Source organism: Buteo buteo, chromosome 22 (genome assembly GCF_964188355.1).
Source record: "Buteo buteo chromosome 22, bButBut1.hap1.1, whole genome shotgun sequence".
Lineage (NCBI taxonomy): Eukaryota > Metazoa > Chordata > Aves > Accipitriformes > Accipitridae > Buteo > Buteo buteo.
Window position 1 is genome coordinate 9,428,920 of NC_134192.1, and position 26,290 is coordinate 9,455,209.

Consider the following 26,290-nt stretch of genomic DNA (forward strand, 5'->3'; position numbering starts at 1 on the left):
CTTAGCAGCTGCTGTCGGATCTGACAAACATGCTGGGTGACATTTTTCTGCCTGTAAAATACCTTGGTCTCCCTACAAGCAACAAAGCCGTGCTGTGCAGGGGGGATGGACTTTGCAGGCGGGGCTGGGATTGAATGGGGGCCCCAGAGGTCTCCCTGGGATGCGACTGTGCGTGTGTGGCACAGACACACACATCTGCACATCCACCAGGGCCTCCCGCTTCATCCTATCTTCTCACCCTCATGTGCCGACATACAGCCTGTGGTGTCCCTGGGGGCAAAGGCGATGTTCCTTGCACTCCTTTTCACCATCCTGCTCATCCTTTATGTGATCCTCTGTTGTTTGTAGGGATAAGGACAACGACTATGTCTGAGTGCAAGTGAGCTGTGCTCGGAGGCTGGAGCCAGCACCAGGCCCCGGGCTGACAGGTACTGGGTGCCAGGGGATGTGTGTTTGTGTGCATGTGTGTGTACATACCCAAGGAAATCACCGTCTCGCACTGCCTGATCTTGCAGCTGGCAACTCTTAGTGAGTGGTGTTTCTACTCAAGAGCCAAATTAAATGGTTTTGTTTCCTTCTGCCTGACTGGGGATTTTCTTTAAGTGGCTTTTAACTTGCTCAGATGTTGGGTTTTTTTAAAAAGACATTTTATTTGCATCTGAGAAGTTTTATACAGTATGGTAACTTCCATTTGCAGGACTGCTGTGGAATTTCAGACCCAAGAGAGACAGTGCAAAGTAGTTTGAGATGTGGCTAGTGCAGGATACATGTTCATTTTGGTTGTGCCTTGTAAAATGAAAACCAAAATAACATGGTATGCAGACAGAAGACCGTGATGTCACCTCCATCCAGCAGTTCACCTTCAGGTAAATCTAATAGCACAGAAATGAAAATGATTTATTTTCCTGATCTCAGTAATTAATCCATGTGTTCCTTCACAATGTGATCCAAAAATGTATCGTGCTGCAAGAAAACAGCTGGTATTTTATAGTAAAAAAATTTGTATTAGAGTAGGTAATGAGAAAACAACAGCAATACCTTTGACCCCTAGGTAAGTCAAACATTCTGCCTTTCAATTCTAACTTGATTCCTTTGAGATTTGCCCTTTTTCTGGCTCATAGGAGATACAATATTAAAAGAGAAGCATTTTTTAATTAATTATTATATCCTGCTTTTTTTACCTCTTAAATTGGATGTTGAAGCTGTGACTTTCAAATAACCTGAAACCGTTACTATGTCATTAGCCATGATTAAATTCCTGTTGAATTCGTGGTTAAGCTCAGGTGACATACTTTTGTACTGTTACCTCAGGAAAGCTAGGGATAAATTTTTGGCTTGAAGTCAAGTAACTGGCAATGGGGATTTTGGGAGCTTGCTTAGATCTTTTGGTGGTGTCAGGTTTCTTGATTGCTATGGCTAGATACTACACTTGTGAGGGTGATGTTGAGAGTTGGGCAGCAAAGAAAAATCAAGGTGTTGTCTGAACTTAAAGACGTACAAGTTTTCTCCTGAGTTTATGTTTTATGGTGATTTAAGGGTGGGAGGAGGAATATGGGGAAGGGATAAAAGAAGCAGCAAGTCATCTGCTTTCTGTTAAGACTTCCTGTCTACTGCTGGTTGAGACTTAACACTAGGAATTGAACTGAATCCCCTGAGATAGTTTATATTGGAGACTAAACAGACATTTTCATTTTCATTCCATTTAACTAGTTCCTCAAATTAGTGCAAAAAGTCATATATAGTGTCTACTTTATAGTCACTGCCATTACTGCTTTCCTAAGCCATCTACTTGTATTTTCTTCTGCTTAAAAAACATAAACCAGGAGGTTCCTTATCCTTGACTGGCCAAAGTTAAGTGAAGGAAACAAAACCTGAATCATCCTTCTAATTTGTCAAGCTTGCTTTTCTGTTGACTGTCAGCCTTGACTCCTTTCTAACATACCTTATAATTCATGTGTCCTGTTTGCTTTATAGACTTCTCAAAGTGTCACTGTTAGACGACTGGAATACAGTAACATTTAAAGGGAGGACAGCAGCTCAGTAATAATTGACTGATGTAGCTGACAGCATGTCACATCCCAGTTTCTCAGGACGACGACTCAGGTTTGCTGATTGCCCGGTCAGGATTAAGGTGAAACAACACCAGGGATCCTTTTAACTTATGAAACTCAACTTTCATTTGCTCACAACAAGAATTAGAATGCTCACAACAATTACTGGCATGAAAGTATGTCAGTAAACTGTGTATTGTGCTATCTATACGTCACCAAACATATAGTACAGGCCTAGTTTACTTGGGAATCAGTTCAGGGAAGACAATAAGGAGATCCCTCCCATTGGGTCACGAGGTTCAGAGCAGACCCCCTTGCTTTCTGGGCTCCTTCTCAGAGAGGAGCTGGGGGGTGGCTGGATCCACTCCTCGTCCCAGACTTGGTCAATGGTTTGTGTCTAAAGGGATAAAGTGTAGGGATTCCAGAAAAAAAAGAGAGCGAAAAGAGAGAGATTTCACTGGTCCCGGGTCCAGCGTTGGTCCAGCTCCGGAGGGCACGCACACATGTCCTTCTGTCATCTCCTTGCACCTCCTTCAGGTGGGCCCTCAGACCCATTAGGCTAATGAGGTGTCACGTGCGGTTTGTGCTTCCAGAACCTTCGGGAAATGGGTCGGTGGGCCTGGGGGTCATTTGAGGAGGAACTTCTCCCTCCCTGCAGGTACGACCGACCTTTGACCTTTGGCCATATGTGGTGAGCAGCCCAGCTCAGCCTATCAGAACACGGAACCGCGCACCCTGGGCCCGCCCTCCCCGCCCTGTTGCAAACGTACTTCGTTATGAGGCAGGGACGCCGAGGGCGCCATTAAGCAGAACTTGCCCCACCACAATGTTTGAGGCATTAACTCCTTCTGTCTCTGACACAGCATGGCCATGAGCTGCTTCTAGGATCATCTTTCATGGACTATGACAGAACGTCAAATTGTTTACAAAAAGAAGTCTCCAGGTTAGAAAATCTCCATTTGAACTTCTGTTAATTTTACTATTAACTTACTGTTAACGTTTATTCACAGAGTAAACAGATTGACTGGTAATTGACAGAGAAGAGGTCGCTCCATCTATTATAAAATCTTTAGACCAGTCTGTAATTTTGCACAGTTAAAAACAGTAATGATCTAATATCTACACAGATGTTACTGTCATTGGCATTACATGCAGCTGCTTAGTTTTGAAATTAGGGCCTTCAGTTTCAATCAAGATTTCAATAATTTCTGTGAGAATATTGTTTTGTGTCCTATTTGGGAAGTTAGTTTAAGGGCAAAGGCTTTCATTCTTTTTGCATCTCTCTATTGGATGTTGTGCCCCTAAATTAATATCCTCCAGCCTGAAACCTATTTGTAGAGTTGTAGTAGTTCAGCAAGTTGGTGTTTATATTAATGCCACATTGTGATGTGAAGCAAATTATACTACTAAAACACTATGAATGTCATAAGCTGTTCTGCCAGTGGGATGCTAGAAAATACATTGTTGTGCAGCTATTTGGCCAGAGCAGGATCTGACACAATGTTTTGACATCACCTGCAAAAGATGTATGTGGTTTAATTATATATACTCTACTTTTCCATCTGAAACTGTTCAGCTAGTTTCACTCATTACTTCTCTTCCTGTTGAGAGGAAGCTCATTTAAACAAGTCATGTTCCATGCCCCTTTTCTTATGCAATCTTTTTCCTGCCTCACCACAGCTTCAAGGTTATTCATTTTTTATGATGCTCTATGCCTGAGCTTTCTGCCACTCCTTTCCCTTCCACTGTGTTTAGGAGCTGTTGAAATAAAGCTGGAAAAGAAGGCATTGGATCATTGCTCTATAAATAAATCCTATCAACTCCTAATAATGGTGATTTATCAGAGTCCATGCTTTCCTTCAAGGCCTTAATTCCATTAGGAATACACATACTGTCACACATACCATCCTGGCAAAATTAATATAATGTTCTATTCTTAAAACAAATGCATAGTATCCAGCACAAAACATGACTCTTATTTGCAGTTGTTTAACTTTCAACCCTATTGTGCTATCGGGCTAGTTGGACCAGCTGAACCCATAACCATTGAAGGATGTTCCATAAAGTTCTCAGTGAAGACATGATTCTGAGAAAAGAAGGAAGTAACATCTTCAGGAAGACACCAACTGAGAGATATTTAGCTCCAAGAGACAAAGGCTGTTTGAGAGAGCTCCAGCCAAACAGAAAACTGAATAAACTAGATTTTTGCTATCATACACACAGGGAGATGTGAGAGATGCTATCAACCTTAAAACAGCAAGAACAACCTGCAAGTCTCCTAGGCCCTCCTCTCGTACCAAATCAGTGCTGTGGGTGCCATAGCTAATATACCTGCCGGTGTCATGAGTGTTTAGAATTATGGATACTTTCAGTGGCATCTCAACTGTCATTGAAGCAGCATGGTTTTCTCTTCTTGTGTTTCTAACTTTTGGCATAACTCCTGTGCCAGATAATTTGTCAGGTCTCTTACAGCATTGGAGATTTCAGTACATAGTGATCAACAAACTACCCCCACAGTAGTTTTTTGCTTTATGGTGATTGAAGTTGGAGCCCAATGTGGCTCTTAAAAAAATCGGTGGTGGTGGTATCCTTATTGACTCAAATGAAGTCAAAGTGAGGTCTGTTTTGTATTAACTGGAGGACACAGGTCAACCCGACCCAGGTTTAGATTTCTTTAGTTTGACCGATGTGCTATATTCATCAAGTATTTTAGGTAACGTTTTCTTCATTAATTAAAAGTAAACAGATCCAGGAGCTAGTGAGATTTGATTTTTGCTTCCTTTAATGGCTTTTTCAAACACTGTCACTATGTGACTTCTTCATTGATATTCCTGTCACATCCCTTGGAGGGTTTTGGTTTTCTAATTGCTGTTGAACTTTGTCTGTTCAAGTTAGCACAGTGCCGATTTTCATATTTTCTTTCAGCTCACACTTTGTTCTTGTTTAATTGCCAAAAGTAATAGTCATCCAAATTCTAAACACAACTAACCAAAGTGCAGATTTTCTGCCCTGCAGTGGTTTATTCTATGACTAGAATTTGCCAAATAGTTTTTTAAATAGCAAAGCATCACATTTTTTTCCTATTTTTAAAATTTTTCATGTTTCTTATTACCAAAAAAATGTATCCGCAGCAGAAGTGTCCTTATATAAATAGAAAAGACAACATTTAATGTGCAGTGTTTTTGAATAAGAAATTGTATAAATTTACAATTGGGAAAAAAAGTGTTAAGTAGTTGTATTTAATAGAAATATAGCATCTCTTTGGCTTACCTTTAAATGTTGCATTTAATTTTAATTCAGTAAACTAAGACTGATTGTCCAGGTAGAATATTTGTTATAAAATTCCCATGGTTTTGCTCTAAAATTAATTATGTAGTTGACTAATACCGTCACCTTAGACCAACACAAAGTAATTTAATTCTATAATTGGTGTTCTTATCATTGAAAAATATAGAGGTGTTTAACATGAGGTTTCTAAGTAATTTAAAAATTGCAGTACAATTCTGCTTGTGTTTTCTCTAAATTTGCTACGTTTTTTGTTAACTTCCGCTCCACCTCTACTTGATCAGTCCTGCATGTTATGAAGGGAAGGCAATCTGAGCTTCACCTTGACCTGATAATTCATGTGAAAAGACAGACTTGTCAACTGTTATGAAAATTAGGAGCTCTTGTCTTCACTAAACTTTTGTATTTTAACTAAGGAAATTGCACTAGGAATGGAACCTTTTACCAAGAAGGACAGAGTCCGTGAGTTAAAGGAACTGATTTTGCCTATCATATTATGCCTAGGGAAATTGATAGGAATTCTGCATGGAACACTAAGCTTCTAACTATGTACGTTCCTCCTTTTTTAAGTAAAGGCACCTAGTAATTTTACCTAAAGCATTATTCAGATTAAGAACTTTAGTACTGACACAGGTCAGGTGTTCCAAGAATCTCAAGGATCTGCGTGTCTGGATGACGCTGACTTCAAATGAGATTTCTGTCCATGACTCCTCTGGGCTTCTTTCAGAAGTCAAGCCAGATAAGACAAGATAAATGCTTAAATGCCACCAAATTGAATAACAGTTTTCAGATTTTGTATACAAGAGGTGAGTTCAGTTCAGCATGCCTTGCAGCAGTGTAATAATTTGCAGCAATATAGCACGTGGGTTAAAACACTGGCACCCTGATGTAGAAACACTGCGCAATGTATACTTTAGCCAGTGACACAGAATAATTATAAATCAGGCTTCATCTTATCAGTAATCGGATATAACATAGCTCCTTCTGCAGTGTATTCAAGGAAAAGGATCAGGTTAAATGTCAATATGATTTTGGCAAATTTACATGGCTTTTACAGAGATAAAACACTAACCAGCTACTTGCTGCTTTTTATTCTTTGACAAGGACCTACTTATATCTCACCACATTGAAAAGACATACAAAGATATCTAAAAATCATACAACTCACTTAAGTCTCTGATTTTTCAGCCATGAAGCAAGAAACCAATTGTTAACAAAATTGGATGGGAGACAGAGAATGAAAGTGAACAAGATCAAAGAGATGAGCTTTTTTCTTTTTACCTTGGTTTCAGGTTTGAGCTCTAGTAAGATGACATTTTGGAATCATCTAGGAGCTGTCCAAATTAAATAGAAGAGAAAAATCAGAAATTATAGGTATTATAGGGTTATGTAACAACAAAAATATTGGAAGATCAGATTCTAGGGGGACAGAATAAGTAACCACAATTTTGGGTTCTAGGTGAGCAAAGTAAGTGACCACAATTTGGGCCGTAATCTGTTTGTCTCCCATTTCTCCCTGTTCTTTAATCCCATCCTTTTATCAAAGGGGTGAAATCTTCTTAGTGAAGAAACAAACACTTCTGTGCTCAAAGTATTGAAACAGCATGAAAGCTTAGCCTCCAGTTGCCTCCATGCTAACTGGCCTGCTAGCTTCCAAAGGCAGACAGTAGCATTGCCCATGAGGCAGCACTGCAGAAGGGGTAACCAGATCACAACTGCTCCCTCCTTAGCAGCTTGGTTCTGTGCCTCCCTTGTGATTGCCTGGAGCAGCAGAATATTTTGCTCAGCAGAGGCCAGAATTTCTGCAAAGTGGTTTCTATTTATTTATTTTTAAAAGAAGGCTTATAACATTATCATGTTCATGAAAGTTGACAGCTAGATCAATACTTGTTTTTGGTTGCTGATGCTTATAAAGTTACAATTTATGTTCAGTTTCACCTTTAAGACCTGCAGGGGCTTTGCCTTTATTTTACTTCCCTGGTTTTCCAGTTAATTTCTGATGGATTTTGGAGTTTTCATATCCTGCTGCTCCCCGCTATCACTACGGCTACCTCCTCCCAGCAAATCTTTTTTCCAAAGCTTATGGCTGCTGGAGCATTTCAAAGCAAAGGTGGCTCATGAGTTTCATTTGTGACTCAACATGGTAGATGTGAAAGTCCTTTATGTAAAAAGTGATCAGAGATATTATTTCACTTGAACAAACACATACTAGAACACATTTGTCCCTTTGTGGTTTTTACTTGAACCTTTTGGACCATAGAATACTATTGACAAATTATGGGAAAAGGAGTGTTTGGAAAGGGCATACTAGTTTGACCTGTTCATCAAACAGCTCCTGCAAAACACCTTTGAGTCTCATTGACCCAAGGGAACATGATGGTATCCAGAAAGGACTAGTTACCTTGTTGAAGTGCCATGCTTAAAAGCACTGAGTAAACTCAGCATAGGGCCTTTGGGATCCAGTACACTGATAGCTATTATGGTAGGAGATCAAGGATGCAGGTTAGAAATAATCTCTGAGTTTTGTCTCCTTTAATACTAGCAAAAGAATGAGATGTAGAATCATTATTGTAGTAACCAGACACAAGTTATTCCATCCTGCAGTCATACTTGGGGTAGTGCCAATTTCTGAATACATTGTGGATTGTATCTTGATCTGTTATGTATTGAACTGGGAAAGTGACTGTTGTGGAAATGTGGTTCTCAAGAATTTTTCTTCTGGTGGACCAGAAAGTCTGCTGCGGAGCTTTTTCTGTACTGGAGTCATACCTGGCACATTGATGTTCTGCTTCTGGAGGTATAGGCCATTTTCAGCACATGAAACAGTGTTACTCATGGGTAGCTGTAGATCAGCTTGTATGGTCTTGCGAATCAGAATTTGGAAACTACTGGCATAGTAACAGAACCAGTCTCCTACTGTGTACACAGTAAACTCAGAGCAGTGCAAAAAATGTCTACAGTGGCTGTGAGCAAAAATTTTTTATGTAGTTCTGAATCTTCTGCCTCACAGATCTGTTCCCTAAGGTGAACTGTGAAGAAGGGAGATAGTAGAGAAAGGAAGAATTTGATCTTGTCAGAAGACATTGTTACTCACTATTACAATTGCTAGTTCTGTGTCTCTTGGTCTTACTACTGTTCTGTTTTAGTCAAGCATGATATAAAGTGTCATTAAAAGAATCCTAAAGAGTAGCAAGTCCTTGCTAATTTCTAAAAGGCTTTATCCTAACCTTGAGCAATTTTTGAATCTGCCTTGCTCTGCCCAGTTACAGATCCCTGCTTATCCTCTCTTGTGCTTCCGCCTTCATGACACTTGCTTTGCATCCCACAGTTTGCACATATACGAGAGGCAGGGTGTGCGTCTTTGCAGGAATCGCTTCTCTCATGTTTTGTAAGTAGAATGACACTACAGAAAACATCACCTTAGTCAGAGCAAAGTAGTCATGTACTTTGGTGTCCTTGTCAAATTACTAATTGCAAGGTTTTAATGTCTGAAATGGAGAGTTGCTTAACAGAAGAAGGTGACCTCCCTGTTAGCAGTACCTGAATACTGATGAGCTTATTCACTTCCCCTCTAAGGCAGTTGTAACAGGGGAATAGAGGGTCACTTAGATTTCACTGTTAATAATAAATGGGGGTCAGATTATTTTTGTTTTGTTTTTTTTTTAACAACTTGTGCTGATTTTGGCTGGGATAGAGTTAATTTTCTTCACAGTAGCTAGTTTGGGGCTATGTTTTGGATTTGTGCTGAAAACAGTGTTGATAATACAGGGATGTTTTTGTTATTGCTGAGCAGTGCTTACCCAGAGCCAAGGCCGTTTCTGCTCCTCACCCCACCCCACCAGCGAGGAGGCTGGAGGGGCACAAGGAGTTGGGAGGGGACACAGCTGGGGCAGCTGACCCCAACTGACCAGAGAGATATTCCAGACCATAGGGTGTCATGCTCAATATATAAAGCTGAGGGAAGAAGAAGGAAGGGGGGTAACATTCAGAGTGATGGTGTTTGTCTTCCCAAGTAACCATTAGGTGTGACAGAGCCCTGCTTTCCTGGAGATGGCTGAACACCTGCCTGCCAATGGGAAGTGGTGAATGAATTCCTTGTTTTGCTTTGCTTGCATGCATGGATTTTGCTTTACCTATTAAACTGTCTGTATCTCAACCCATGAGTTTTCTCACTTTCGCTCTTCTGATTCTCTCCCCCGTCCCACTGTGGGGGGAGTGAGCGAGCAGCTGCATGGGGCTTAGTTGCTGGCTGGGGTTAAACCGTGACACAACTGTATTTTGTAACTACACTGAGGATGTCATCCAAAATACCCTCTAAAATCCTCAGCAACTATTAATCCAGAATAGCAAACAAAACAGAGTTTGTATATGTTTAAATAATAGAGCAGTCCTTGCCGGCTACCCACATTGAAAAATTCAGTAGTATGACATGACATCTTGTTTACACAAGCTTTCCTGTTTGCAGGCCTTATCTCTTTATTGTACTCACCATGTAACTTGAGAAATTGCCTGTGTCAAGGCTTATGTGCATGAAAGTTATTTCTTAGGGGCTACGCTGCAGTGTGCTTGCCTGCCCTCACTAAGCACTTGGGACAGCGTGATTTCTTTGAGCATTACCTGAATTGTAGGCACACGTCCTGAAATGGGTGCAGGGAGGGTCAGGAAGAACTCCAGTTCCTCAATCCACCCATCTCTTCTCTGGCCAACACATCAGAGACGGATCTGGTAGTATCTAATTTGCCACATTTACAGGCCAAACAGGAAATGGGAGAAACCATGACTGAGGTGTGCCTTTGATTCATAGCTTTTGGTGGTGGTAACAGCACCTGCCTTACCTATTGCCCAGTACTCTGAAGGCAGTCCAAATAGTATCTTAGAAACAGCTCTGATACTACATGTGCTTGGGAAAACTCATTGTGTGAGATCACTAACCTAGGACTTGGGGTGGAGAGAGAGCGCGCGCACGCTGCAGGTGAGCAGATCTACATGACTCACCTCAGCCATGGAGCAATGACTGTATATGAAATGAAGGCTTGTAATGAGTGTTTTTTGATTAGGAATGTATTATCTAAGGCCTACAATGTATTTTCTAGTACATAGCTCTGCAGATTAGACTGCAAGGACAGACTACAATGGTATCTTATGATTTATCTTAAGAATGTTAATAAACTGAAAGTCTATGCAGATGCCTCTGATACTATGTTTTTAGCTTATCCTTGAGTGCTGATGTTCACAGATGACTTAGAAGTATGTTTGCTTTGGTTCTGAAAGTAGATCTATGGAATCTTTCAGAAATAAAAATCCTGTTTATAAACATTATGTCTCAGGGGTTCAGGTGTATCCATGTTTGCTATAGGTATTTCACTTCCTCACCATACATGACAGAGAAGGCTACAGATATTAATGCACGTGTTAATATTTTTAACAGGTCTCTCTCATTTTCTTCTTAGCAGCTTGTACAGAAATAAATTTCATCAGTCCATAAACCAAAAAGGAAAACAGTGCTTTTTTTGAAAAAAAAAAACCCCAAAACCAAAAAAACCCCAACCAGTTTAGGGATAAATAAATTTGCCCGTCAGAAGCTTCCTGTAGTGATTAGTCAAATACTTTCTATAATGCATAAGAAATGAATTATAATCTATTTCTGATTAGTTATATTGATTCATTGAAAACAGCATCGCTCTTTGAGAATTTGAGTGAACTGATCACAGTGCCCAACCATTTGTTTGTGAAAACCTGTTTTCTTAGAATTACTGAGTGATGCAGAAAAATTCCTTAGACTTGCTAATGAATCTAACGTGGCATTTGCAGTTACTGTTTTGAGCCAAATGCAACTTCTGGTGAAATCACTGGGGGACATGTGCAAGGACAGATTACATACGTGATGAGCCAAGACATCCTTCCAGGAAGAGCTCAATACCTGGGTTATGTTATATTGCCTGATGATATTCACTTAGTCTTAAAAACACACTTTATCTTCCTTGTCAGAGGAAACAGAACATGAAAACCTGCAAATCTTAATATTAGTTTTGATTCCCATCTTGGAAGCTATTCCTTGGCATGTTGTCCTCCATCCAGCAGAGGCGGATCAAAGCCATTTTGCAGCATAGGGAAACAGCAGAGAAAGCCAAGCTGATCACATACTTTGTAAAGCAAAATAAAATTATTTCTCTGATACTTGTATTAATTTCTTTATAACCTATTCCTCAGATGCTGACTTGAGAGACTGTTAACTATTAGTTTCTTGGGTTTTGGCTCAAGAAGTCTGAACACTAGGGAAGTACAGTTTCCAAATGAAACTGATGAAATCTTCCCTTAACAGAAGCGTACATGTGGAAACTTTCTTGGAAAGCATCCCCAGGTATAAAGATGCTACTTTGTAAGATCTACTATGTGTCTGATAGTGCAGCCACTTCTTACAGAGTTGCATTAATAGGATTTTTCCCACTAAAAATATTGCTGTGCTGAATTTTTACCATGTCTTAATGTGGGTCTGTCATAGAAAATAGCTGATTTTAAGATATTTAGCTGTTATGTTGGTGGCCTCATCTACATTACTAACACTTGTGCAAGCACTACTGTAGACCCCCAAACCTTCAGTATATGCCTCTGCATATTGCCAAGCTATCAGATTGTCAGATTTGATACTCAGTGGTGGTGGTAAGTGAAGGAGACTGACATTCAGAAGTGCTTCTGGGACTTCTAGCAGAATGACTAAGGAGGAGTGTTGTATGAGGAATCTCCAGTTCAGGCAAGGCTTAGGTTTAACCTTTCCCATTACAGTCCTGACTCATCACACCCAATACAGCAGTGGTTTAGTTCAGGAGCTGAATAACAGGCAGCCCAAATGACCATACATCCAGGGTGGAGTGGACATCTGAGCTGTGAGACCAGTTTGTCAAAGACATACTATTAGGGCTGTGATTTTAGTGTCTGCAATCATTCACCTGGCATCATCCCAACTGGCTTTTCAGAACTTGTGTGCTGTTTGAAAAAGAATTTTTCCAGTGTAATTTGTTCTTCTAGTGGACTGAACTTAAGATGATTGCTAAATACTCATGTTAGGCAAACCAGGAAATCCATATCAAGTACCGCTTAATGTATTTGCATTTGAGAGAGGCAAGTGTTGTGGTAATGAAATGCATGTGCACTAGCAAAATAATTCCTTGCCTTTTTCCATAAAAAGTCTCCAAATGAAGAGAAGTGTCACTTGGGGATGCACTGTTCAATACATTTCCAGTGGCTGACCTCTGCTAGGAGAGTTGCTGATACCTGTGAGATACACTGCTTATACACAAAATTAATTCCAAAATATGCAATCATCAAATACACTGAATAATATTCATGAGCTGGTTGCGTGTCATGTACTCTGTAGTAACTGAATTCGTAGTGATAGGGTTCTTGATTTGATTCAAGCATTTCCAGTGTGTGTAGAAAGGAAGTGTAAGATCCACATAAAACTAAACTTCACTGTAATAGTTTGGAGAAAGTATATGTGCCTGAATGTGTATGCATATGCTGTGTAATATATAATGTACTGGACTTTTAAACCACACATCCCACTAACAATAGGATTGTGACAGACCATTTTAGCCAGTGTTCCTGGTAAGCTTATGGTGAATGCATACACAGCATATTTCAAGCTTCAGACATGCTTCTTTATAAAGCAGAGAAACAGGCTATTTTCTGTCCCATTCTCTTAAAGAGTTAGCAAAGCAAACCAGTTCTAGGAAACTAAGGCAATCAGTACTGTTTGCAAACATCTGAAAATGCTTAACTCTGATGAACTGTATGTTTTTCTTAATTGGCTTAGGCTTCCTGGTTTTTATAGTTTTTCCAGTAAATCTGCTCTCTTCTGAAGTATTCCTATAGGTATTTTAACAAAACAGCTATCTTGCATTAGCAAAAAAATCTGGATTGAATGTGGCTTCATAGTTCTGTCAGTTTCTTCAGAGGTGAGAGAAAGGCTTCTTCTGGCTCTTAGGTGGTTCTCTTTTAAGCATTGATACCCGCTCCAGTGAAGGAAACCACCAATTTGGGGAATATTGATAGCAATTCCTTGGTGGTTTTAGGGTAAAGTTCCTGTATTTCTGCTTCAGATTCTCCAGACACATACAGTTTCCTACATTTCTGCTTCATATTCTCCATTGCACATGTAGTATTACAAATGTGCTGTACGGTTGGCATATCTGGGTTGTGTCACGTGTACGCGTATAGAGAACTTGCACAAATGTGCTAAGTGTGCTGTGCCTTGCATGTATTGGAGGTACTGTGTGAGCCACCAACACAGCAAGCATGCAGGAGATCCAGCCTACCCAAGAGGAGCTTGGCTTACCAAATGTGTTGTCCGTTTGATGTGCACATGTGCAGTATGTCCAACATCTCGAGAAGGCATCAAGTTTTGTGTGTGCTTTGTGCTATTTATGCATTGGACATGCTGTGGATTAATTGCATCTGGCCAATCTACTGCTGTGCTTCTGAGTAAGTGATAGGGTATGCAAAAATCCCAGACAAGCCTTCAAAATCTTTATATTCCCTTTGAATAACAATTCTATGTGGGGGGGGGGGGGAAGAGAAGCATCTAGGAAAGTCTGGACAGTAAGACTGTTTTCACGGCAATTTCTCTTAGTGCAGATAACTTCAAAGTTGCAGAAATACCACAATTTGCACAATCCCAGCAGCACAGGAGGACTAATCCACCTACCTGCCTGCCTCTGATGAGGCAGTCTCTGCTATCTGGACTTTTCACACTCAGCTATTGATTTTTCTTTCCGTATGCTAGTCCTCAGTATAAAAAAAGTGATGAATTAGGGCATTTCTGTCTCAGAACTCATGCTGCCAACATTTTAATTTTGATAAGAAAGAGCAACCGATACATTCCTGAAGCACAGAAAGAATAAAATTATAGATTCCATTAGAGATACATTGCTTCTCTGTAAATGGAGGCTTTTTTCCCTGGGGTGGTTTTTTTTTTTTTGAATACTCTGATCCTAAAGACATTGATATTTGCCAGTACATTTCACTGTTAATCTGCCATTTGTAGTCAAAGGAGTACCTAACGCTTGTTAAAAAAGAAAAATCCACATGCCATCACAGGTACCATTGTCATAGTGGTTTTCACATGCAAATGAGTGAAAAGTTGGCTGTATATTTTCAATATTGGTATATTTGTCATCACTTTACCTGCTTGTTAAATGTTTAAGACCACATAGTTACGGTCGTTTAATTCTTTTATAACCTTGTGAGCAGCTTTATTATACCATTTTGGTCTTTGGTAATTGTACAGTTGCAGACTGGGAAGCACCTGTATGGTTAACAGTGAGTTTATTTTGTACAGGAATACTGGCAATAAATCTATTCTCTCTTCCACAATTAAAGATAGATGCCGTGAAAAATTTCAGAGCTTTTAATAAAACTAGTAACTTTTAATATTATGGAGAGGGGGCGATACGCAGCTAGCTTTTCAGTCTGCTAAAGCCAAGACTGGTCTTTAAAGGATTGGTCAAAAAAACGATGTGAACTTCTCTGTCCTCTTCTGGCCCTCTAGACCGCTGCAACAGTCGAGTTGAAAAAAAGAGGTCAACTGGCTTGAAAGCAAGGCCCCGCCTGAGGAGAGCGCCTTGGCACAGGTGGACAGCTGAGCCCACCCAGCTGACGCTCGTATCTCACCAGTGGTAAGTGCTAAAAACACTGATAGTGGAGACTCGCCCGCTGCACAGAACATGCATTCTCACCAACAGCCTACGGGAACCTGACCTTGCTACATCTTGAGGTAACTCTGGAAACGCAGCGTTTGTTTAAAGAACAAAAGTAAGTGTTAACTGTTTGTAGAACTGATTAACAAAAAGGATTAAAGGACGACTCAGAGACAGCGTCTCCAAATACTAACCCTTGACTTCCTCGTTCCCCAGCGTTATTTGCATGAGAAAGAAGCAACTGTCAAACGCCGGGAAGTATTCCCCTTCCCAGGGAGCTACCGCGGTGAGCGCCCAGGGGCTCGGGCCGGGACCTGCCGGAGCCCCCGTGCCGTACCGCGCTGCCTCTTCAGCGCCCGCAGCCGACACACGCCGGTCGCGACGCGCTCCCCTCCCCGCCTTCTTGCCGCCGCCTCTCCCGAGCGCTCGACCCCCGGGGCTGCCGCCCGGGCCCCCCGCCGCCCCTTCCTCCTGCAGCCTCCGGGGCCGGCCGCGGCTCCCTGCGCGGCGCCACGCCGCCACCGTGTGGCGGAGCGGGGGAACGGCGGCGGCGGCGGCGGAGCAGCCGGTCCCGCCCCGGGGAGGCCGAAGCCGGCCCGCCCGCCCGCTCCCGCCGCCTCTCTGGGACATGGCGGCCGCTCGGCTCTGCCTCTGCCTCTGCCTGCTGGGGCTTCCCCGCGGCGCCTCCGCGTTCGCCCCGGAGGCGGCGGCGACCCGACGGCTCCACACCCGCGGGGCGGCGGTGGGGCCCGCAGGTGCGGCGGGGGCCCCGGCTGGGGCTCGTTCTCCCGGGCGGCCGGGCCGGGCGGGGCGCTGGGGGAGCCGGGGCCGCCCCTTCCCCTCAGCTGCGGCGGGCCGGGCCCCGGGCAGGGTTTTGGGGAAGCTCGGCCTGCCGCTCGGAAGGTGCCGACCTTCAACGGCTCCAGCGTCGTCTGTACGCCGTTTGAGCCGTAGTGGAGCTCGCCACCTTAAGGGGGCGTTTTTAAAAATAGAGATGTAATGAGTTTTTTGGAGGCGTTTTATCTGTTTGGGGCAGGATTATATGGCGTAGCCGTGTCTGAGTTTTACCTGCGGCTTAACACCCCTCAAAGCTTGTAGGCTGTAGAATTCGGTAGCGGGTGGAACTGTAAAATACCTCTTTATTTCACGCCGCCTTTCTGTAGCCAGCTGAAGGCAGCTGGAGAGAATGCCAGTGTATTCCTAATTCTGTTTCTTCCTAGATGGCATGAACGTCCTGTTTATAGTTGTGGATGATCTGCGTCCCGTTTTGGGCTGTTACGGAGATAAGCTTGTGAAATCTCCAAACATTGATCAGCTTGCTTCTCAAAGTATTGTGTTCAGCAATGCGTATGCTCAGGTGAGAGGACTTAATTAAAAAATGCTTTCTCTATGCAAAATAATTACAGGTTTTATCACAGTAGGTGGTAGGCAGGCCACTGGAAAAAGCAAGTGTTTATTAACCTTAAGTGTTTCCAGTAGAAAATAAATGCTTGGGCTGAACTGTACTGTATGAACCTATTTTTACTAAGGTGAGAAAAATTAAAATGGGGCATTTGAGTGATGATATTTGTGTAGCCCTTGGAGTGTAATGTCACTCAAACATTTCCACTGTTAGCAGCAAAGTGCTGCTTAAAAATGCTGTCCTACTAAATTGGAATTTTTTTTCCCTACTCTTTATAAAAGATTATTTTTTACTTTTTAATTTTTTCTTTTGAGGAAATCTGTAGACTTTTGTGAAAGGGCAGCTTGTGTGGTAAGCATCACTCTTAAATACAGGACTCAAAATCTCACTAATTGTTCTTTAATACTTTGCATAGGATGACTACATTCCCAGTTTTCTCTCTGCTGAGAAATTAGAAATTTGAGCCTAAGTCTGACTAGGGATTAGGACTTTAAAGCAGTAACTCTTGGCTCTTGCCAATCTGAAACAGAATTGGTGAGGCCTTTGGACCATAACCTGGACCTTCCGTATGTTTATCCTCTTAATTATTCTTAAGGCACTCCAGATGAACTAGACTTTGGGCTTTTGTCAGCACAGTCCATCTGCTGCTTCTGCTTAATTCTGCATGTGTGAGCTACTAGATTTCAAAAGCACTGTCTTTAACACAACCTGACCTTTTGGGTTTTTTTGTGCTACTAGCTGCATAACCAAAGCTTTTAGTGCTTAGAAATTGGTTATTTGAGGAAAAATTACAGATAGGTAAATGTATATCTTGCTAAAAGCTTGCAACTGGGAATTGATATTCTTAATAAGGATTCTGTTCATTCCAGCTTGAAGTGATATGTAACACTTTAACCGCAGTTTCTGAGCCTTCAGATGTTTTGCCTAGCTACACCTAAGTCAGATCGTATGGGTGTTGCTTTTTATTCCAAATCAATTCTCTTTTTGGTTGGCTCTCTCCTCAGCAAGCCGTGTGTGCTCCCAGTAGAGTGTCATTTCTTACTGGACGCAGACCTGATACTACCCGACTGTACGATTTCTACTCCTACTGGAGGGTACATGCAGGAAACTATTCCACGATGCCACAGTATTTCAAGGAGAATGGCTATGTGACCTTATCTGTGGGGAAAGTTTTTCATCCTGGTATGGTTTGAATTGTTATCTGCTTAATATACACATGCTTAACGTGTACATTCTCACAAACAGACTCCACACGTAAGTATCAACTGTGTGATTCCTGTCTATATTGACAACCTAAACCATATTCATGAGCCAAATTGTACAATGATTTGTAGGTTGTCTTTAAATCTTAATTTTAAATCTTAAGGCATCAGAGATTAATATATTAGATGACTGTTATCTAATTAATATTTTCACATCTTGTCTAGGGCTTGTGGGAATAAATGTCTAACATTCTAAAAATATGTCTGGAAGTTAGGTATCTGCTGAAGATGAAATTACTGAACAGCCTCATTGTCTTAGTTCTGCATATACATGTTTCATGTTTCATAATAGGCTGTCTGGATCAGGAGATATAGAATGTATGACTAATACTACCAAATAAATAGGAAACTAGTTCAGTAGTTAAAAAGCAGTAACACTGCTGACTTGAAAAATACTGACCCTCTTTTTGGTAGTTCTTTACTGCAGAAGTAAACTTGTGTGGATATATGAACTTTCAGTTGATAGTAAAGCTAATTAAGGATGTACATGAAGACTGTTGTTATTCCTGTTTTTTTGGTTGGCTTTTTTGTTGCAGTTCCCTTAAGTAAGGTTATTCAAGAAGCTTGAGTCTCCCTCACCAGTAAAAGTTCTATTTCACGGAAAAATGTCTCTCTTAACCAAGAAATAAAAGTAAAAAAGTTTTTCTTTTTCTCAATTGTCAAAGATCATTTAGCTTATTTAAAAAAAAAAGAGTGAAAAGTTAAACTTGTTTGAGCTCTTCCTGGTTCAGTGAACTATTAGAGCATTTCTAATATCTTTACCCTTTTCAGGGGTTTCATCCAATTACAGTGATGACTATCCATACAGTTGGTCCATTCCACCCTTTCATCCTTCAACTGAAAAGTATGAAAATGATAAGGTAAGGGTGATTTGTGGGACCCTAACAAAGAAGGGTTTTCAGGATATAGCCAAGTTCTTTGTGTCAAGCACAGGCTATACCATGTGGTTTTTGAGACTGCAACTTTGTGCAGGGAAGCAACTAGCTAGTTTGATATCCTGTTTCTTAGCCTTCCAAAAGAAGGCCTCTCTTGTCAGTTGTGTGTCATGTTAATTCATGTGCCCATCCTGCATATGTTTTAAGTATTTATAAATTAATATTTGGAAACTTAAGTTACTGAGATAGAAAAGTGCTTGCAAGAGAGAGATATCTTAATTTGTGTCTAGGTCATGAATTCCTTTATCTGAAAAGAGCAGTTGTCAGTTTCCACACTAATATTGCTCTGCTTAGTAAGTGACAAAACATTGTCAATAGGCTTGGTGAACTTAAATCAACTCAATGAAGAGCTCTGGGCTGAGCAGGTAGAGGCCATAATTAAAATAATCTTTAAACAATCTGAAACTTTATCATCTGATTCAGTTTACTAGAATGTTTGTTACTCCTAAGTGTAGCCCCAAATTTATGCAAACATTGCAGTAGCGTCGTGTGCTAGAGTCTATACACTGCAAAGCTAGGAGCTCCAGCCATGAGGCTACAGACAGCCTTGGTGATGGTTTGTTCTTGCATTTACTGCTGAAAAAGACTGGTTTTAAAAACAACAGTATCTGCATTCATGATGTACTTTTCTTTATGTTCATTTAGCAACTGTCCCAAACACCCTGCTAAGGCCACCTTTTCCTGGCAACCGTTTAATATAATTTATCTTTCTTCTCTGATTACTCAGTCACTGCTGGTATTTGCTCAGCAACTAAGTCAGTAGCTTCCAGGCAGCTTTCTATGAGCTCTGGGGATCAGGAGGAATAAAAAGCATGTATATAGTAGAAACAAATTCTGCCTTCTTGTCAATAGGTTAGAGATTCTATTCATCATAGAAACTGTGTGTTTTCCCATATGGCTATGTTTAATCTTCTGCCCAGCTTTAGAGAGGATTCTGTTTTTCCATAGACATGGAAGTTGCATTTTTGAACTCCTGAAGCTGTCTGCTCAGTCATCAATGTACTCAGCACCTTTAATATTCATAGAAATTGTGAAATTCCCTTTTGTATCCAATCTGCAGTCTTTTGTTGGTAGAAGGATTGAGAAACAAATTGGTTTGAAAGCTACAGAACAGAGGATTTCTTCTTTGCTTTTACAGAAGTTAAGTTACTTATCTACTTTTTCTTTTTTTATTAAAGACTTGTAGGGGAAAAGATGGAAAACTTTATGCTAACTTGGTGTGCCCAGTGGATGTGACAGAAATGCCTAGTGGTACTCTGCCTGATATTCAGAGCACTGAAGAGGCCATACGCTTACTGAATGTTATGAAAACCAACAAGCAAAAATTCTTCCTGGCTGTTGGTTACCACAAACCACATATCCCTCTGAGGTACCCGCAGGTGAGGAAACAGGAGCCTATAGGGAAAGGAACTTAGACAAGCATTGCTTTTGCTTTTCAAAGGTGTTTCCGCAAATGCTTCATTGCTATTGTTTCTGGAAAGCAAGCTGAAAACCAGACTTGATTTTGTGTAACTTCAGCAGTTGCCTGTGTTGCATTTCAGAATGTCTAATGAGAATGAGTTGTGACCACTCACCCAAAAGCTAGGCTTCTGTGACCACAATGGTGACTGCTATTGCATGGAGATGGTATTCAGCTTGATGGAGTATGAGATAATAAGGCCTTACAAGATCCATTCCCTGTTTGAGTTGGTGGCAAAACTCCTACTTGTTTCAGAGGAAGTGATGCTGGACCTTTTATTTCAGTATTGTTTTGAGATACAGGAGGCTGGTTTTAGGTACTTACTGACTTAGTATTTTTCAGGAATTGGTTGGGGCTGACTAGCATAGTATTGCTACCTTTTACACTCTGGGGGAGGGGGAGTGAAGCCTTGTAAACTGTAAGAATATTAAAGGGTCATGCAAGGGAAATGCTTGCTGCTTTACAACACAAAGTTTACAATAGACCTTAAAGGTGAGGGCAGTCTTTATGTGTTTGTATTGTAAAGGAATTTCTAAAGTTGTACCCCTTGGAAAACATCACATTAGCCCCAGATCCCTGGGTGCCTGAGAAACTACCTTCTGTGGCGTACAACCCCTGGATGGATATCAGACAGAGGGATGATGTGGAAGCATTAAATGTTAGTTTCCCATATGGACCACTTCCAGATGACTTCCAGGTAAGCTGTCAATACAGTGCACTGAAGTCAAACTGCCTTAACTTGTTCAAATGCAAGGGAGCAGTCAGCTGCTCTTAGATGTTCCAGGGTATTCAGTAACTGACAATTTGCAAGTACTATGAATTCCCGTGCATATGCCGTGCATACTGTCACCTTTGGCTTTGTAGGCAAACCTTCACTGTAACTGCAGTCAGGCTAGTGGGGGCGGAGAGGAAGAGATCAGCTATCAACTAGCGATAGCGGTATGTGTTCCTGGTTTGTATATAAGGGAATGTATGTAGCAGCTGCCAATGTTGTGTTTGTTTTCATTATCTGAATCTGTTTGTTTCAAGCCACCACTCAGTGTTTCTTCTTCTGCAAGATTTTCCTTGATTTTTCCAGTGCTTATGCCAAAATAAGGTGCACTTAATAAGGACAGTGAGAGAAGCAGAACTGATTGGTTTGCAATATCTTGCTTGAAAGAACTTCTGGAAGATAGAATTTTCTAACTGTCCCCTCCCTGTTTACCATTTCTGGGACATTAATCAGACTATAGACGCTTAAAAAATAAAGCTTTACAAGTAAAATCCTTTAGTTCCTTTACTTACACAGCCACCCACTGGTTCTCCTGTGTGTGTGTGTGTCTCAGGAAAAGCTAACTTTTTTTTTTTTTGATACTCCCTGTTTTCTTAACTTGCAGCGGCAGATTCGTCAGAGCTATTATGCAGCAGTTTCTTACCTGGATATGCAAGTTGGCCTGCTCTTGAATGCTTTGGATGATGTAGGACTCTCAAATAGCACAATAGTAGTTTTTACTGCTGATCATGGTAAGCATTTAAATCTTTCTCCAGCTACCTGTTAATAACTTAATTGTGCAACTCAGTGCTGGCATATTAATCAAGTGTGTGTTTATATAATGTACAGCACAGCTACCGTACCTTGTGTATCAGGCTAGTCTGTCTCTAATTAAATGGAGTGACACAGGATTCTGTAGCTGCTAGTTCTGTCCCCCTGCAGGCACCTCTCTTTAATCAGGTTGAGGGTTTGCTAGTGAGTGATGAGACTGTCAGCCAGGACACTGGGCTGAGCTTGCTGTATTCCCACCTCCTACCCAGGGAGTGACTCTTGCTAGGAACAGTGCTGTGAAAGGCTAGCGACCACTCCTCCCCCCTTACAATTTGTAGAGAGCCATCTGGTACAGTGGGAGACAGGCTTTCTCATTAACTGCTGAAGTGTGTTTTCTTGCACTTGTCATTGCTGCTTGCAGAGCATCTAAACTGATAGCAATGTGGCTCCCCCCTCATATTTGAGGTCTTGCACACTCTGGATCGTGGTGGTAAAAGGTTGAATTTGAATCGTGGGTGTTGTGGTTTAACCCCAGCCAGCAACTAAGTCCCACACAGCCGCTTGTTCACTTGCCCCCAGTGGGATGGGGAAGAGAATCAGAAGAGTAAAAGTGAGAAGGCTTGTGGGTGGAGTTAAAGACAGTTTAATAGGTAATGCAAAAACTGCACACACAAGCAAAGCAAGGAATTCATTCACCACTTCCCATTGGCAGGCAGGTGTTCAGCCATTTCCAGGAAAGCAGGGCTCCATCATGTGTAACTGTTACTTGGGAAGACAAATGCCATCGCTCTGAATGGCCTCCTCTTTCTTCTTCCCCCAGCTTTATATGTTGAGCATGATGTCATATATGGTCTGGAATATCTCTCTGGTCAGTTGGGGTCAGCTGTCCCAGCTGTGTCCCCCCCCAACTCCTTGTGCCCCCCCAGCCTCCTCACTGGTGGGATGGGGTGAGAGGCAGAAAAGGCCTTGGCTCTGCATAAGCACTGCTTGGCAATAACTAAAACTTCCCTGTATTATCAGCATTGTTCTCAGCACAAATCCAAAAGGTAGCCACATAGTAGCTACTGTGAAGAAAATTAACTCTGTCCCAGACAAAAGCAGCATATTGTCCACCCCTTATTCCATACCATTTGTGTCATGCTCAAGTACCATACTATCCAATACAACTTCATTAACGACCACCCCTCTTCCCATCCTTTGATATAATACATGGATACTATTCTTTTAGTCTATGGACCACCCCTATAAAATGTCTTTAAAATGTCTGCAAATATCCACAAATGTTCATTGAGTTCATTTAGTCTGTGACTTTGGACTCCAGATAACTCCATCTGTTACGGTGGTCACTCAGGACAGGTGAGGTGGTGTGTTGTGTAGAGTTATTGGGTACCAAAGCCAGCTCAAGTCAGGTCACTGCTGCACTTGCACTGCTTCTTGAAATGCATGTCCTCCACTGGTTTAAGTGGTTCCTTCTGTAGTAATTCTTACAATATGCAACTCAAATCATGGGTTACAGCAATTTAAAGGCATTTCCATTACTATCTCCACCCCTGGTCTCTTTGGGCCAGATTATAGGGTTTAACATTGCAAAGAAGCCCTCCCCTTGCTCCTAGCCTGGCTAGCAGCAAGGGATTCCTGCTCTGTTGTGGGCTTATCCATGGCCACATGCTTTGAGGTGCTCCAGCATGACCTCATGCACAGCCACCTGATGCTTCAAGGTATACCTGCTGCAGCTTGGACTTATCTACGGCCACAGATGCTTCAAGGTGGGACAAGCACCTCAAGCATTTAATGTTTATTTCAGTACTCTAATATTCGTTAAAATACCCCCCCCATGATCCCTTTAATTGGGGGATGGCTTAGCTGACTTAAATTTAAAGTCACATATTTAGTTAATTTGGGTTGACTTCTGTGAGCATGTGTGTAGAAACAAGCTCGTATGAGTTGTGGAGCAATGGGGTTAATAATTCTCGTACTAAAGTGACTCTAGATGTTCCTTCTGACTTGCCACTTTGACTTGAACTTTGTTGTAAACTGAATTCCTCTTTTCCTTGCTGTGGTTAACTGTAAACAGTTGGTGTTGCCAGTACCATGGCTAGCAAAGTGATCCAGAAAAATCGTGTGTTAACATAGCTGTCATAGAGCAACTTTGTCTTCCCCCAAAGTGAAGCTGGCAATAAATCTGCCTAGAAGGAAGTCATGTTGGCATTTTTTCCAAGAGGAAGAGGAGAGCTAAAGAGTTTGATCTCTGTTGCTTCCTCAGGGGTAACATCCTGATATGGCAGTCTGGCATAGATAGCAACCTTGGCTCCAAGGGATGTTCAGTTACAGCGTTAACAGGAGTATTGGAGAGCTGGCAGCTGCCCAAAACTTAAATGAGTGCTTTGTGGAATTGATCTGGAGACTCTTGCAGGTGCTGTGACACACCCCAGTTCCTCTTTTCTGCTGTTGTAATGCTGATTTTCTAATTCTAATCTAGAGCAGGGGAAATAAGGAAAGGTGTAATTATTTCCTTAATAAAAGAGTATCAAGTTGCAAGATTTAGGTGGTTGTTGAAATAGCTTTCACATTAGAGAAAAATCTTGTTATATTTAAATACAGATTGTTATTTGCCTTTTAATATAACCTTGATAACAGACTAGTGACCTCAACGGCCAGAGTCAATTTACAGTGAAAAAGAAATGACTACTAAATTACAACCCGAAATCTGCTCTGACTTGTATTCTTTGTCATCTAGGATGGTCCCTGGGAGAACATGGTGAATGGGCAAAATACAGCAATTTTGATGTTGCCACCCGTGTACCGCTGATGTTTTATGTACCAGGAATGACAACTTCCTCTGTTAGTCAAGGAGAGAGGGTCTTTCCCTACCTTGACCCTTTTAGCCATATTTTACGCTTGGTACCTCAAGGTAAATTTCCAGCATTTATTTTTTGTTTGCATTAGATATGTGTAAAGGAGGTGTGGTGATGTAATGATGCTTTGCCTACAGGCAGCTTGAGTCAGCGTCATTGACTTCTTGTACTGTCATTGTGCTTCTTGTACTGATGAGGAACAAGATGGTGAAGGGAATCCTTGGACACAAACTCTTGCTTTGGTTAGATCTGCTTTAGTGGAAACAGCTAGATACCTGCATTAACACAGCAGGAGATTTATTTTTGTGTGGTGTAGATGCCTAAAAGGATACTTGACCTTCCTTTTGTAGTGGTGGCTGCTGTCTTTCCTACAGTGATTCGTAAACATTCTCTGTGTAGCATCTGTACTTAAAATGGTAGCACTGGAAACTGTTTTGATGCAGGCACTCTCGTGTTAAACTATTGACACTGGAATTTGCTTTGTCTTTCTGAAGAGTTGTTTTTCAAAGTAATGAATATTATTATCTTGAAGGCTGCACATTTGAGAAACAGAAGTGTAAAAATTTTCTTGTTAAAAATACATCATAAATGCATAGATGAGCATCTTCAGAGCTAACTGGCACATCTTAATTGCCTTGATTTTTGTTACCCCACAAATCCAGTACGGAGCACTTCCAATAAAACACCAACTTAATTATCAGAATAAGTTTCTAAAATGTTCTACCAGTGTCTGTCAAACCATCATGTTCCATAACTTGTATTTTCATGTTTCTTCCAGGGCGAAGCAAAAAAGTGGTTGAGCTTGTGTCTCTGTTTTCAACACTTGCTGAACTTGCTGGCCTGCAAGTTCCTCCTGCGTGCCCAGAGACTTCGTTTCATGTTGCACTGTGCACTGAGGGACCAAGCATTGTCCGGTACTTTAATGCCTCTGAAGAGAAGGTGGAGGAAGAGAAGGTTGTGTGTGATGACACTTACAGGTGTTTTAATGAAGAACCTGTTGCTTTCAGCCAATATCCCCGGCCTGCAGACACTCCTCAGTGGAACTCTGACAAGCCAAAGCTGAAAGACATCAGAATCATGGGCTATTCCATGCGTACAAATGACTACAGGTATACTGTATGGGTTCAGTTTAATCCTAACAACTTCAGTGCTAACTTTGAGGATGTCCATGCAGGAGAGTTGTATGTGGTGGAGACTGATCCAAACCAGGATTATAACATCTATAACAATACCTCACATGGTTGGTTGTTCAAAAAAATTCTTGGCTTCCTGAAGCACTAGGGTTCAGAAACTTCTTTGTGCAAGTTCTTGCAAGTGAAGTAACACTTCCTTTTTTTTGTATAAAAACCTTTCTGTTGTACAGAAAACACTTGGATTGAATTAAAATCCTGTTTGTATCAAAACACTAGCTATTGCCTTTGTTACAGCCCTTATTACAATTAAGTAGAGTGAACTTCTGCATTTGCGTTTTCAAACACAAGCTCACAATGCTTCTGTAAAGGCCACATAGGGTATCCAGGCCCATGCTGTGGAACATCTCTGTGGTCTTGTGTTCTGTAGTGACTGAAGAATTGAAATTTATTATCTGTGCTGAAACTGGTGGTGTGGAAGGTGGAAAAAGAGAGACTTCTTTGTTTGAAAGACTGTGGAGAGAATGTGTGTCAGTAAACAGGTCCTGTCCACTTCACCTAAGAGACTTGGAGCTGGAGTGGTCAAGGAGACATTTGATAGTGTTGAAGGACTGAGGTGTCCACTGTCATCAGCGTTACCTCTGATTAGACCTAAAAGAGAAACTTTGTGTTTCATTCAAAATCTAATTATTTT

General features: G+C 41.4%; 1 protein-coding gene across 2 annotated transcripts; it reads left to right on the forward strand.

The window, feature by feature from the left end:
- The first annotated feature begins 15,067 nt into the window (after nucleotides 1–15,067).
- Nucleotides 15,068–25,869, forward strand: IDS (iduronate 2-sulfatase). Of its 2 annotated transcripts, none has more exons than XM_075054067.1 (9): nucleotides 15,068–15,146; nucleotides 16,252–16,388; nucleotides 17,438–17,615; nucleotides 18,467–18,555; nucleotides 19,809–20,009; nucleotides 20,616–20,786; nucleotides 21,466–21,592; nucleotides 24,349–24,522; nucleotides 25,245–25,869. In XM_075054067.1, exons 2-9 carry the CDS (start codon nucleotides 16,257–16,259, stop codon nucleotides 25,745–25,747), a joined length of 1,575 nt encoding a protein of 524 aa, XP_074910168.1. In that variant the 5' UTR covers nucleotides 15,068–15,146; nucleotides 16,252–16,256; the 3' UTR covers nucleotides 25,748–25,869. The 2 variants fall into 2 exon arrangements, with proteins under 2 accessions (XP_074910168.1, XP_074910167.1); XM_075054066.1 differs by lacking the exon at nucleotides 15,068–15,146 and adding an exon at nucleotides 15,631–15,786.
- The last annotated feature ends 421 nt before the right edge of the window (nucleotides 25,870–26,290 follow it).

Excerpts from the sequence above, each read along its gene's own strand:
- IDS (XM_075054066.1), top strand. The coding sequence starts at position 15,660 with ATGGCGGCCGCTCGGCTCTGCCTCTGCCTCTGCCTGCTGGGGCTTCCC. Across the intron at positions 17,616-18,466 it reads GGGGAAAGTTTTTCATCCTG|GGGTTTCATCCAATTACAGT; the intron begins GTATGGTTTGAA and ends TACCCTTTTCAG. Across the intron at positions 24,523-25,244 it reads TTTACGCTTGGTACCTCAAG|GGCGAAGCAAAAAAGTGGTT; the intron begins GTAAATTTCCAG and ends TGTTTCTTCCAG.